Source organism: Lissotriton vulgaris, chromosome 12 (genome assembly GCF_964263255.1).
Source record: "Lissotriton vulgaris chromosome 12, aLisVul1.2, whole genome shotgun sequence".
In the NCBI taxonomy this organism is placed as follows: Eukaryota; Metazoa; Chordata; class Amphibia; order Caudata; family Salamandridae; genus Lissotriton; species Lissotriton vulgaris.
The window spans coordinates 533,036,615-533,049,233 of NC_141700.1; the positions used below are offsets into that span (position 1 = coordinate 533,036,615).

Below are 12,619 nucleotides of genomic sequence, written 5' to 3' on the forward strand. Positions count from 1 at the left end.
AAAGGGCCTCTTTTCGCAACACTTTGGGCTTCTCTGCCGACATGGTTTACGCTATTTAATATTTAATAATTAATGGCTCTGGGTATCTATAACTTGGGCGAATAGAAAGATATATCGTCCTGCGATTCGTTAGTGAAATCTTTGCGACTGGGGCATCTCCCTGACATCTCGGTCACTCCGTTCCTCATTGTCGACGCCAACTAACATGTAACTTTTATATGTACTTACGATATGGGCCCACACACACATATTCGTGTTACTATTTAGTAAGAACATCGGGACTTGCTTGTCCACACCTGATGTACCTGCGCAATGTCTTCGATTTCTGAGACGAAGAGTAACAGAGTCTCTTTTCAATGTTAATGACAGAATAATACGGGTGGTTTTCTAGTGGACTGAATTTTCCGTCTGAGAACGCATGGTGTCTATATTTGTTCCACGAATCACGTTTCCGCATACAGTGCATGAATGGTTATTTATTTATTTTGGTTTTTAGGTAACTACCTCAAAGTGATTGTGTCTTCGGAGCCGACTAGGGATTCACGAGTCTATCTAAGTGACGGTGCATAATGTGCACACCACATGAGTAAAGGTACGTTGCTCGAAAATTTTAGATCTCATGTGAGATCTAGACTCTTACTCGAACAAAGCAAGAGCATTGTAGCTTATATGTATTTATAACTGAATTAGTTATTGGCTGAATATTATTGCAGGTCAACATTCTACAATGAATAATAAGACGGTTTTTCTATCTTGGATGAAGAAGTAGGAGTGTCTTCAGAAGGCATATCTCTATTTGAAGCTATAAGGTAATTACTGATAATATGTATCTTTATTGCTTAGGGTCAAGACATTGCTCTGGCCACTTTGCACACATCAATTTGAATAGTTTGAGAACCCTATTTTTCGGACACAAATGTCTATCATATACATTTCTAGGTGACTACCATAATTGCAACCTGTATCCCGAAATTCACTTTATTCATCACAACCCAGATAGAGGGAAAAGATAATCACTACATCTCGCGATCCCAGCTCAGACAATATTCACGCCTGTGAACTAATATCACGGTAGGAAACTTATCTTAACATATATACCATGCATGAAAGGTTACTTCATATAGGACCGTTATCTTTATTCTTTTTGTTGATTTGGAGATACTGATGAAGATCTTAGGCTGTTGCTCCATATGTAGCTTGGACTGGTTGCTTGACGATGGAAATGTAAAATACTATCCATGATAGAAACATAATTAGACAACGGGACCATCTCTCAAAAAGTGAGCGTTCTTTGCCAACTACAGTGTATCATAACAGGGATACATTTGAGGTTTACCTTCTAGGGCAATGTAACATTCCCTACAGTATCCATTTTTATGCAAATGCAATCCTTTCATTGAAACCATCGTTTCTAATAGTGCTGGTAATCTTGAATTTGAAAATGAGCATCTCTGATTTGGAATAATGAAATAATCTAAATGGTCAAGTAAATGTTTGGTGCGAAAGTATGTTGCAGTCATGTACTTAGACTTAAATGATAAACTACGATAACACTGTTTCTAGTAACTGCAATCTTGTAAGCATTACGATATGCAAATTGAATTTGAAGTAAAACACCATGTGTTCAAACTATATGATTTTCTATCTGACAGTATTTTCTTATAAAAACCCCCAGGCACATGCTTGTGGGTGCAAATTGAGATCTGTTTTTAAATTTCGTATGCAGCTCAAGAACTCATTGAAATGGATAGGACAATTCTTTTTTGATGTGATGTGATCGCTGCATTTTTAAATTGTAGTATGTCCCTAACTTTTGGCCTGACGTTGTGAAGCCAATGTTGTTTGTTTTTCATGTATGTAGCACATTATTTGTTTAGAAGGTACTTACACGTGGTTTTCTGTATGTCTGATTTTATGATTCACAGCCCTGAAGAAGTTCCGCTTGACGGAACGAAACGCGTTGGCTGGTTTTTCAATTGGAACATTAAAGGAATTCTGAACACTCTTTTGCAATTACGGACTCAGCGTTCTCTCATTTGGAACATCCTTTTTGATTACAGACTTTTTCACTGATATATGGTGTAAATTTAATTTCAGGAGCAGTGCTTTTCAAAAATTTGTTTCAAGATTGATTCTTCCCAAGGTTTTAGGGATATGCTCTTTGGACAGGGAGTATTTGAAAATTGCACGCAATTTGAAAAATAATTTAAACATAGGTAGTGGTGATCTATGGATTGGTGCTTTTAGGGTGCTAAAAGTGGTCCACTGTCCAAATTGTGTTGTAGAAAATGTGTAAAAAAGATGTCACTTTAAAAAATGTACTATACTTCTCAAGCTAGTATGGGTCCTCACAATTTTGGGAATTTGTAAATATCTACTGTTTCTAAACTCTATATTTTGTTCCAATTTCAGAAATAAATAGGTGTCTTTCATATCGAGTTTTCCATGTATATATTTTCCCAAATTAATTGCTATATACCCGGTTACATAATAAAAAACCATGGCAAGAAGCCGCTCAGTTATTGCCTCTGAGTTCGTCGGGTTCTTGGTGAACCTACAAGTCCTATATACCCCTACAACCATAATAGTCCAGCGGATGTAACGACGGTATATTGCTTTTGAACAACTGTCATAATTAGAAGAAGTTACAGGTGAACACTTTGGCACAAATGGCTGTTTTTTCAACTAATTTTAAATGTTTCCTATATTCAATTGTTAGTTTCAATAAAGAAACCTTGAAGGGTCTACACAAATGAGCCCTTGATGATTTCAGAATTATGTATACTTTTCTAAAATGTATAGCTTTCCAGGATCCATTATTGCTTTCATACCCATTTCTACCATTAGCTGGAAGAAGGTTGAAAGCACAAAAAATAGAAAAAATAGGCTATGTCCCAGTAAAATGCCAAAACTGTGTAAAAAATGTTGTTTTTCTGACAAAAGTCTGTCAGTACCTAAACGCTGGGAACATTGTGATCTCAGCCCCACAAACCCTTTGTTGATACTATTTTCAGGGAAAAAATCAGACTCTTTCATTTGCTGCACTCCCCCCCCCCCCCCCTCAAAAAAAAATTGCTGTGTAGAAGGATACTTGTGAATCCACGCAGATTCCAGAACTTTCCCACACAGTAACAGTAATGTGAGAAAACAAGTGATTTTTTTCAGCTACATTTGAGGTTTGCAGAGGATTCTGGGTAGGGAAATGTTGGGGGACTTGCGCAACCCATACCTTGCTGGACTCCCCCGGTTGTCTAGTTTTCAGAAATGTGTGGGTTTGGTAGATTTCCCTATATGGCCACCGAGACCACGGCCCAAAACTTCTGGGATCCCCTTCCAAAATCAGGTTGTTTTGTGATAGGTAATTCTGATGTCGCCTCAAAAGGTTTTTGGCCCTTGCCTGTCACGGTTACTTGACCCACACATGCAAGTGAGGTACCATTTTTCTCTGAAGACTTTGGGGAAAGTGGAGTGGGTGGAAATTGTGTGGATCCATGCAGATTCGAGAACTCTACTACACAGAAATGTGAGGAAAATGTGTGTTTTTTTTTTTTTACAAATTTTGAGTTTTGCAAGGGATTCTGGGTAACAGAACCTGGTGAGAGCCAGACAAGTCACCACATCCTCGATTCCCCTAGGTGTCTAGTTTTCAAAAATGTATAGGTTTGATAGTTTTCCCTAGGTGCTGACAGAGCTAGGGTTCAAAATCTACTGCTAGGCACTTTGCAAAAAAAGGGTCAGTTTTCACTGTGAAAATGTATTGTGTCCGCGTTGCGTTTTGGACCATTTCCTGTTGTCGGCACTTGACCCACCCACACAAGTGAGGTACCATGTTTCTCAGAAGACTTTGGGAAATGCGGGGTGGGTGGAATTTTGTGGATCCACGCAGATTCCAGAACTTTCCACCCCAGAAATGTGACGAAAATGTTTTTTTTTGGGAGACATTTTGAGGTTTGCATGGGATTCTGGGTAAAAGACCTGGTGGGAGCCAGAAAAGTCACTCCATCCTAGATTCCCCTGCGTATCTAGTTTAAATTTTTTTATAGTTTTGCTAGGTTTCTCTAGGTGCCGGCAGAATCTACAGCTAGGCACTTTGCAATAAAAGGGTCAGTTTTTATTGTAAAAATGAAGTGTGTCCACGTTGCATTTTGAGCCGTTTCCTGTTGCGTGCACTAGGCCTACCCACACAAGTGAGTTACCATTTTTATCAGGAGGTTTAGGGTAATACAGAATTGTAGAGCAACTGTTATTATCTAATGACTTTTGATGCATTTCTGCCTTCCGAATGAAAGACCATGTATAAAAAAGAAGTCCCTTTGAAAAATGTCCTATAATTCTCATGCTAGTATGGGTCCTCACAATTTCAGGAATGTGTAAATATCTACTGTTTCTAAACTCTATATTTTGTTCCAATTCCAGAAATAAATAGGTGTCTTTCATACCGATTTTTCCATGTATATATTTTCCCAAATTAATTACTATATACCCTGTTACATAATAAAAACCATTGCAAGAAGCAGCACAGTTATTGGCTCTGAGTTCGTCGGGTTCTTGGTGAACCTACAAGTCCTATATATCCCTACAACCATAATAGTCCAGTGAATGCAACGGTATATTGCTTTTGAACAGCTGTCATAATTAGCAGAAGTTATAGGTGAAAATGTTGGTACAAATGGCTGTTTTGTTCAACTAATTTTCAATTTTTCCTATATTCAATTGTTAGTTTCTTTAAAGAAACCTTGAAGAATCTATACAAATGACCCCTTGATGAATTTAGAATGTTGTCTACTTTTCTAAAATGTATAGCTCTCCTGGATCCATTATTGCTTGCATACCCATTTCTACCATTAACTAGAAGAAGGTTGAATGCACAAAATAAAGGAAAAATAGGCTATGTCGCAGTAAAATGCCAAAACTGTGTAAAAAATGTTGTTTTTCTGACAAAAGTCTGTCAGTACCTAAACGCTGGGAACATTGTGATCTCAGCCCCACAAACCCTTTGTTGATACCATTTGCAGGGAAAAAACAGACGCTTTCATTTGCTGCACTTTTTTCCCAATGAAAAAAGAATTGCTATATCTTGGCTAATTTGGGTCCCCTCCTGGGGAATCCACATCCCTGGGTACCTTTAGAATTCCCATGATGTTGGAAGAAAAGAATGCAAATTTGGTGTGGATACCTCATGTGGTCAAAAAGTTACAGGGGCCTAAGCATAAACTACCCCAAATAGCCTAAAAAAGGCTTAACACAGGGGGGTAAAAGGCCTACCAGCGAAGGGGTTAAATAAGAATGCCCCGTCCCCGCCTGCACATTGTTGCTTGTTGCAGATGGAAAGCAGACAATGTGCAGGTGCAGCTGAAAGTGGCTTGGTGTTTGAAAATTACACCCGGACGAGTTCAGCACACTATTCAGTGGGGCCCAAATTCTTGCAGGGTGGACGGCGTTCACCCTGTGAAAATAGTAGGCAGACACAGTCCACCGGCCTGCACCCCGGACTCGTGCCCAGCTAGTCATTCACAACAGGGTTGATAAAGACTTACTGAATATACGGAGTGTGTACATTCTCACTACTTTGTCGGTTGTGTCTCCCTTCTTGGTTATTTCCACGCGGTACTCTCCGCAGTCTTCCTGGCTCAGGTTCCGGATATGCAAAGAGCCACTTTCACCGTTTATAGACACTCTTCCTTTAAACTGTTTCTCTCTCTCTATTAATTTTTCATGTGGCGTTAATTGAGCTATATTCCCGCCTTTGAAAAGCCATGTAATATCTCCAATCTCGAACCCGTCTGGCATCTGAACAGGGAAGCTCACTTGATCGCTCACAGCAGCATTCAGTACCAGTGGTGGCCGTTCATTTCCCACTGAGGACCTGACAGCTACAGAAAAGACAGAAAGAAAGATTTCATAAACTACTGGAAAAAGAACCCTTTCAGTCAATAATACAGACGAATGCACACTTGCAAAATACAAATATGAATTTTTAAGCTAATATGTCAAAATCTTTCATTATAATGTGAGTCTTATACAATAATTTGATGGGGCAGGGAGAGTGCTTTCATTTACCAAGAGACAACTCGGAAACACAAAACAAGTGCCCGGGCGGGGCCCACTAAATGGCATAATTGAAAACAGTTCTACTTTTGGCAAGCTTTTCGGAGTTGGGAGTATATGTTGACCCATTCCTGATTGCTCAGTATTACATTACTCCAGTGTTGGGTGAGTTTTTACTGAAAATAATTTAGTTATAGAAGCAAATTCTATAGACCTATAGCCCGCAGTAGCGGGCTATACCGGCCATTAAAGACCCAAAAGGGGGTTGGCCTTTAATGGCCAATATAGCCCGCTGAAGGGATCACTGACAGAACATCGACAGTCAAAATATCGAGAGGACAAAATATCGAGGTAAAAATATCGACTGCAAGAATATCGACTTCCTATCTTCAAACAGGTAAGTACAAAAATATCGACTCCAAAATATCGAGTGTAAAAAATATAGACTGTCCAAATATCGAATTTTTTAAATGTCTTAAAAGTAAATTAAAAGTAATATAATAATAAATTAAATTAATGTAAACATCTTTAAAATACTTAAATAAACGTAAAATTGAGAAATAATTAATGAAACTAAAAAAATATATTTTTTTAAGACATATATATATATACATATTATTTACAAAACATATACAATATTTTTAACGTAGGATAGCAAATGGGTTAAATTTACTGTAACGGCTCCAGTGAGTGCAACAGTAGAGAAAGCATTGGATAGCGTAGGGGTAAAAATTACTATTCCCACTCCAGCGAGTGCAGCAGTAGGGAAAGCGTTGGATAGCATAGGGGTAAAAATTACTATTCCCACTCCAGAGAGTGCAACAGTAGGGAAAGCGTTGGATAGCGTAGGGGTAAAAATTACTATTCCTACTCCAAAGAGTGCAACAGTAGGGAAAGCGTTGGTTAGCGTAGAGATAAAAATGACTATTCCCACTCCAGTGAGTGCAACAGTAGGGAAAGCGTTGAATAGCGTAGGGGTTAAAATTACTATTCCAACTCCAGTGAGTGCAACAGTAGGGAAAGCGTTGGATAGCATAGGGGTAAAACTTACTATTCCCTCTCCAGCGAGTGCAACTGTAGGGAAAACATTGGATAGCGTAGGGGAAAAAAATTACTATTACCACTCCAGAGAGTGCAACAGTATGAAAAGCGTTGGATAGCTTAGGGGTAAAAATTACTATTCCCACTACAGTGAGTGCAACAGTAGGGAAAGCGTTGGATAGCGTAGGGGTTTAAATTACTATTCCAACTCCAGTGAGTGTAACAGTAGGGTAAGCGTTGGATAGCGTAAGGGTATAAATTACTATTCCAACTCCAGAGAGTGCAACAGTAGGGAAAACATTGGATAGCGTAGGGGTTTAAATTACTATTCTAACTCCAGTGAGTGTAACAGTAGGGTAAGCGTTGGATAGCATAGGGGTGACAATTACTATTCCCACTCCAGAGAGTGCAACAGTAGGGAAAGCGTTGGATAGCGTATGGGTTTAAATTACTATTCCAACTCCAGTGAGTGCAACAGTAGGGTAAGCTTTGGATAGCGTAGGGTTAAAATTACTATTCCCACTCCAGAGAGTGCAACAGTAGGGAAAGCGTTGGATAGTGTAGGGGTAGAAATTACTATTCCAACTCCAGTGAGTGCAACAGTAGGGAAAGCTTTGGATAGCGTAGGGGTAAAATTACTATTCCAACTACAGTGAGTGCAATAGTAGGGCAAGTAAATACTTCTTATTTAAATATAAATAATATAAATAGTAACACCAATTACAAATTAATTAAAATATTTTACAATTGATTTTACAATTGTGTAAAATATATTAAATAATCAATTTAAAATACAAATAAAAATTATTTAATAATAAAAATTACATACTAATACTAATTATTTACCTATTAATAATAAAATAATTAAAATTTGTAACATATTTTGAAAAATTTACTCAACAAATTTTTTATTCAAAAATGTAATTACTTACAATTAAATTACTTCACAAGCTATTCCCCTAAAAACACACAGCCCACTACAGAAATTAATTTAATAAAAGTAACATAATTATCAATTAATCAATTACAATAAATTACAAATTATAATTTATTTAAGTACAAATTAATAATTAATTTAAAATTAATTCTAAATAAATACCAATAATTAAAATAACATATTTAATTATTATAATGAAATTACTTCCCACCCTATTCCCCTATAAAACCACAACCCGCAACAGAAAATAAATTACTAAAATTAACATATTTATCAATTAATCAATTACATTTAATTACCAATTATATTTAAATTAATTGCCAATTAATAATTAATTAACAATTACTTCTAAATAAATACCCAAAAAGGAAATTACATATTTATTTAATTATAATAAAATTACTTCCCACCCTATTCCCCTAGAAACCCACAACCCGCTACAGAAAATAAATTACTAAAAATAAAATATTTATAAATTAATCAATTAAAATTAATTAGCAATTATATTTTAATTAATTACCAGTTAATAATAATTTAACAATTAATTCTAAATAAATACCAATCAATAAAATAACATATTTAATTAATTATAATTAAATTACTTCCCACCCTATTCCCCTAAAACCCACAATCCGCTACAGACTTATATTACACAAAAATTAAGTATTAATATTAACTTACCTTAAATTCGATATTTTTGTTGTCTGTATTCTGTCTTGTCGATATTATGTCCATTCTATATTTTTGATTCTATATTTCTGCTATTCTAGTCGATATTAATTTTTTCTAGTCGATATTTTTGTAGTCTATATTATGTCTAGTCGATATTATGTCTATTCTATATTTTTAACTCGATATTATGTCTAGTCGAAATTAAAAACTCAAAATTTTGACTTGTTAACCTGCTGATGACTATAGTCAGTGCTTAATTTGATCTAGTAGTTGCAGTTGGGGACCACTGGCACACATATTTTGGGAATCAGCTTTTATTTTTCTGCAACAGACTTTGAGTCAGATCAAGAGAGAGAAAAACACAAATGGGGAAAGGAGGAAGAGAAATACGGAAAGCAGTGCCAGAGTGAGAAAGCAGGGACTACAAGGATCTGCAAAAGTTAGACAAAGGGGCAGGCGGTGTACAGTGGGGGATTGAAAAGGCCTCACGTAGAAATTGAGTTATGTAAGGGTTTTCTGGCTAGAACCTGATGCTGTGTTGTATATTTCTGCATTTCTGTAGAGTACCCCTATTTATGTTGTGTCCTAACATGTTTTTTCATTTTGATACTGTAACGTATTTTATTACTTCAAAACTGTTTTCTTGTGCCCTGCTGTCATAGCGCTAGAAAACCTTAATGGCATTATATGAATGATGTACCGTTGTAGAAATACATGTATACATTCACAACATATGCAGGCTTTCTCCCTTTTTGCTGGCAGCTCTAAATACAAATACAGTGCAAGAAAAAATATAGAAAGTAATTTACATTTCTGATGGTATGCTTTTTAGGTCTACCCTGGGCAGCTCTTGCGCTGCTCTTTGGGCCATGCTGTATTGGAGTATGTACTTGAAGCCCCGCCCACTACCGGCCCATATTTGTCATTGGCTTGTGTCATTATCTTTGTAAATGCTGGCTTTTGATTTGTTATTAGTCTTGTTAGTCTCTCCTTAGTACTGCCTTGTCTTGATTTGTAACCTCCCAGGAGGACTGGCCATTTTACTTCAGCTGTTACATGGTATGTCTTCTTTAGTCTGTAAGCATTATTTTCTTTAATGAGTTTATCCTACGGCAGGAGGGTCTCTTGAGCACAGTTGTGACCACTGGCTTGTTTAATTAACTTGTAGCAAACGGGGAGCTCTTCAGGGGCCATGAGAGAGAGAAGGAGGCAACTCAGAGATGACTTCAAGCATTTGAAATGCAATAGGTCTCACATTTGTGAGAGTTTAAGCTAGCGGCATTTTAAATGACAATGCCTTTTATTTATGTTTTAAAAACCAAAACATAAATAAAAGGCATTGTCATTTACAATGCCAATTCCTCAAACTTGCATAAATGTGAGACCTATTGCATTGCAGATGCTTGTTTAGGTCGAGCCTGGGCGGTTAATGTGTTGCTCTGTGAGGCATGCTGTATTGGAGTATGGATTTGAAGCCCTGCCCACTCTCCACCCATATTTTTCATTGGCTTGTGTAATTGTCCTTCGTAAAAATGCTGGCTTCTGGTTCGTTTTTAGGCTTGTTAGTCCCTCCTTAATACCGCCTTGTCTTCCTTTGTAACCTCCCACAAGGACTATCCCTGTTACTTCAGTTGTTACACAGTAAGTCTTATTTAGTCTGTAAGCACTATTTTCTTCAATGTGTTTCTCATACTGCAGGCGCTACATGCTTTTCTGCAACATTCAGCGTGCTGTCACATACCGCGCTTTCACCTTAATAGCGGCCAAGGACCTTTCTTTATACACAGTTTGTCTAAAGAAGGGGCGTGGCTTCCATTTACGTGAAAGCGCAGCATGAGGGGCTTGTAAACAACAAGCATTCCCAATGCAATAGGTCTCGCATTTTAGACACTTTGACCTATTGGTATTGTAATTGACAACGCCTTTTATTATTGCAGATTTATTTAGACACATAAATAAAAGGCATTTTCATTTACAATGCCAATAGCTCAAAATCTGGCAATTGCGAGACCTATTGCATTGCAAATGCTTTTTCTGTTTGGCCTCGTTGAGCTTTCACACCCTTTTGTCTCTATGAGAAGAAGCACTGCAGTCTGTGGAAACACGGATTGTTATTGGAGGGAAGTATAAATGCACCGATTGATGTGTGTGTAGAACAGTTTGATTCTGCCAGGTCGTATCAACTTTTGAAAACGAAGTATTCTTTGGTAAATCTAAATAACATGTCCTCAACTAGAACAAGTAAATTACCAAATGAGTGGCAGAACTACACACACTTCGTTGTTGCCGGGGAAACGATCAACAAATTTGTTTTGCAAGAGAGTGAAAATTTGTGAATCTGCTGAAAAGCAATTTTCAGCAATGAATGGGAAACGATTATACAAAAATGACTATAATGAACGACTGCAAACCGGCAATGCAAATGAAAAGCACTGTAATTTTATACCGGCAAGCTAACTCAGGCCCTACGTCTATTGTTCTAAAAAGGATCCCCGAGGCTCATTTCTAGTTCTCGTTTGATTACAAGAAGACCGAGTTTCAGCCACATGCTACAAGGTTGTCGCATCAGTTGGCACAACAGGAGACGCATTGCAAAGTTAATAAGCCCTGAGTTGACGTGCTAACAAAACTATGTAAAAGTAAGAAACGAAGAGGCATATTAGCAAGGGCCCTATCGCCGCTTTAGTGGCACTTTTTTGCCGCTAAAGAAGCGATATTTTTATCGCCCTATTAGCAAGCTGTCGCTAACAGCAGTTAGCGACAGCTTTTAGGCGATAGCGACCGGTTTGGTGCCTGCTTTGCACGTCAGCGATATTTATCGCTATTGACATGCAAAGTGGGCATACCCAAACTGTTAGCGACTGAAAGCAGTCGCTAACACTGCTATCGCCTATTAGCAAGGCAGGCATAGCGATAAAAAAAAATTGCGCTAAACGTGATTATCGCTATAATCTAACGCCTGCTAAAAACATGACTTACCTGTTTATCTGATGGGAGGTGGATTTTCAGGTTAGGACCCCATTGGCGTTAATGCGTGAATATTGCTGGATTTCACGCTATATTCATGCATTTTGCCACTATCGCTGGATATTTTAGCACATTGGAGAAAAACGTTGCTAATAGCAGGTTTTCTCCTCTAACATATCCAGCAATAGGCAGCGATAAAAAAAATGCGCTAAGCGCATTTAGAGATAAATATCGCTATTTCTTGCTAATATGCCTCAAAATCCGTACAACTTTGAAAGCTCTTTTGCCTTCATTACATTCCTGTTTACTTTCTGTGTGAAATGAAGGTGGGATGACAAGAGAGCCCTCATTATAGTCCTTCCTTCTTTTGTTTCTAAGATAGAGCCCAACAAAAATGAAACTAAAATTATGCTGCCGGAGTAGACCAAAAAGTTGAGGACGAAGCAACTATGCAAAGCTGAGACCTACTATCCTGAATGACCTATACAAGAGTCCCTATACAAGCTCTTAATCCGCTAGCAATGCCATTTTCCATTGAGGAGGAAAGAGAGGGAAAAAACTAAGACATGGAGGAGTAGCAACAGTAATATGGATAAAAACAACTCTACAGGAGTCCCTTACTATTACGATTTCATTGACCTATTCCCTAAGCTTGGCTTTTTCATCCCTCCTGGGTCTTAGCTTTATTTATTTATTTATTTATTTCTGGCGATTTTTAGAGCGCGCAAATACCCTGGGGTGTCTCGGCGCTGTAGTTGCAGAACTCTCCGGAGGAGGGGGGGGGGATTAGGCAGGGAACAACCAAGTCTTCAGTTGCTTTCTGAAGTGAAGAAGGGTCGGAGCGCTCTTGATGTTTAGAGGAAGTGCGTTCCACATTTTGGCCGTGGCCACAGCAAAACGTTTGTCGCCCCAGTTGGCCCTTCTTGTACGGGGGACCATGAGTAGGTGCGCTGA

General features: G+C 37.9%; 1 protein-coding gene across 7 annotated transcripts in view; it reads right to left on the minus strand.

The window, feature by feature from the left end:
- LOC147677679 (SLAM family member 9-like) overlaps positions 1 to 12,619 on the minus strand; it is a 752,048-nt gene that overhangs the window by 608,261 nt on the left and 131,168 nt on the right. For all 7 annotated transcript variants that reach the window (XM_086945322.1, XM_086945327.1, XM_086945324.1 and 4 more), the window contains exon 2: positions 5,538 to 5,873. In XM_086945322.1, the coding sequence (XP_086801448.1) occupies positions 5,538 to 5,873 (336 nt within the window). The remainder of the gene's footprint in view (positions 1 to 5,537; positions 5,874 to 12,619) is intronic.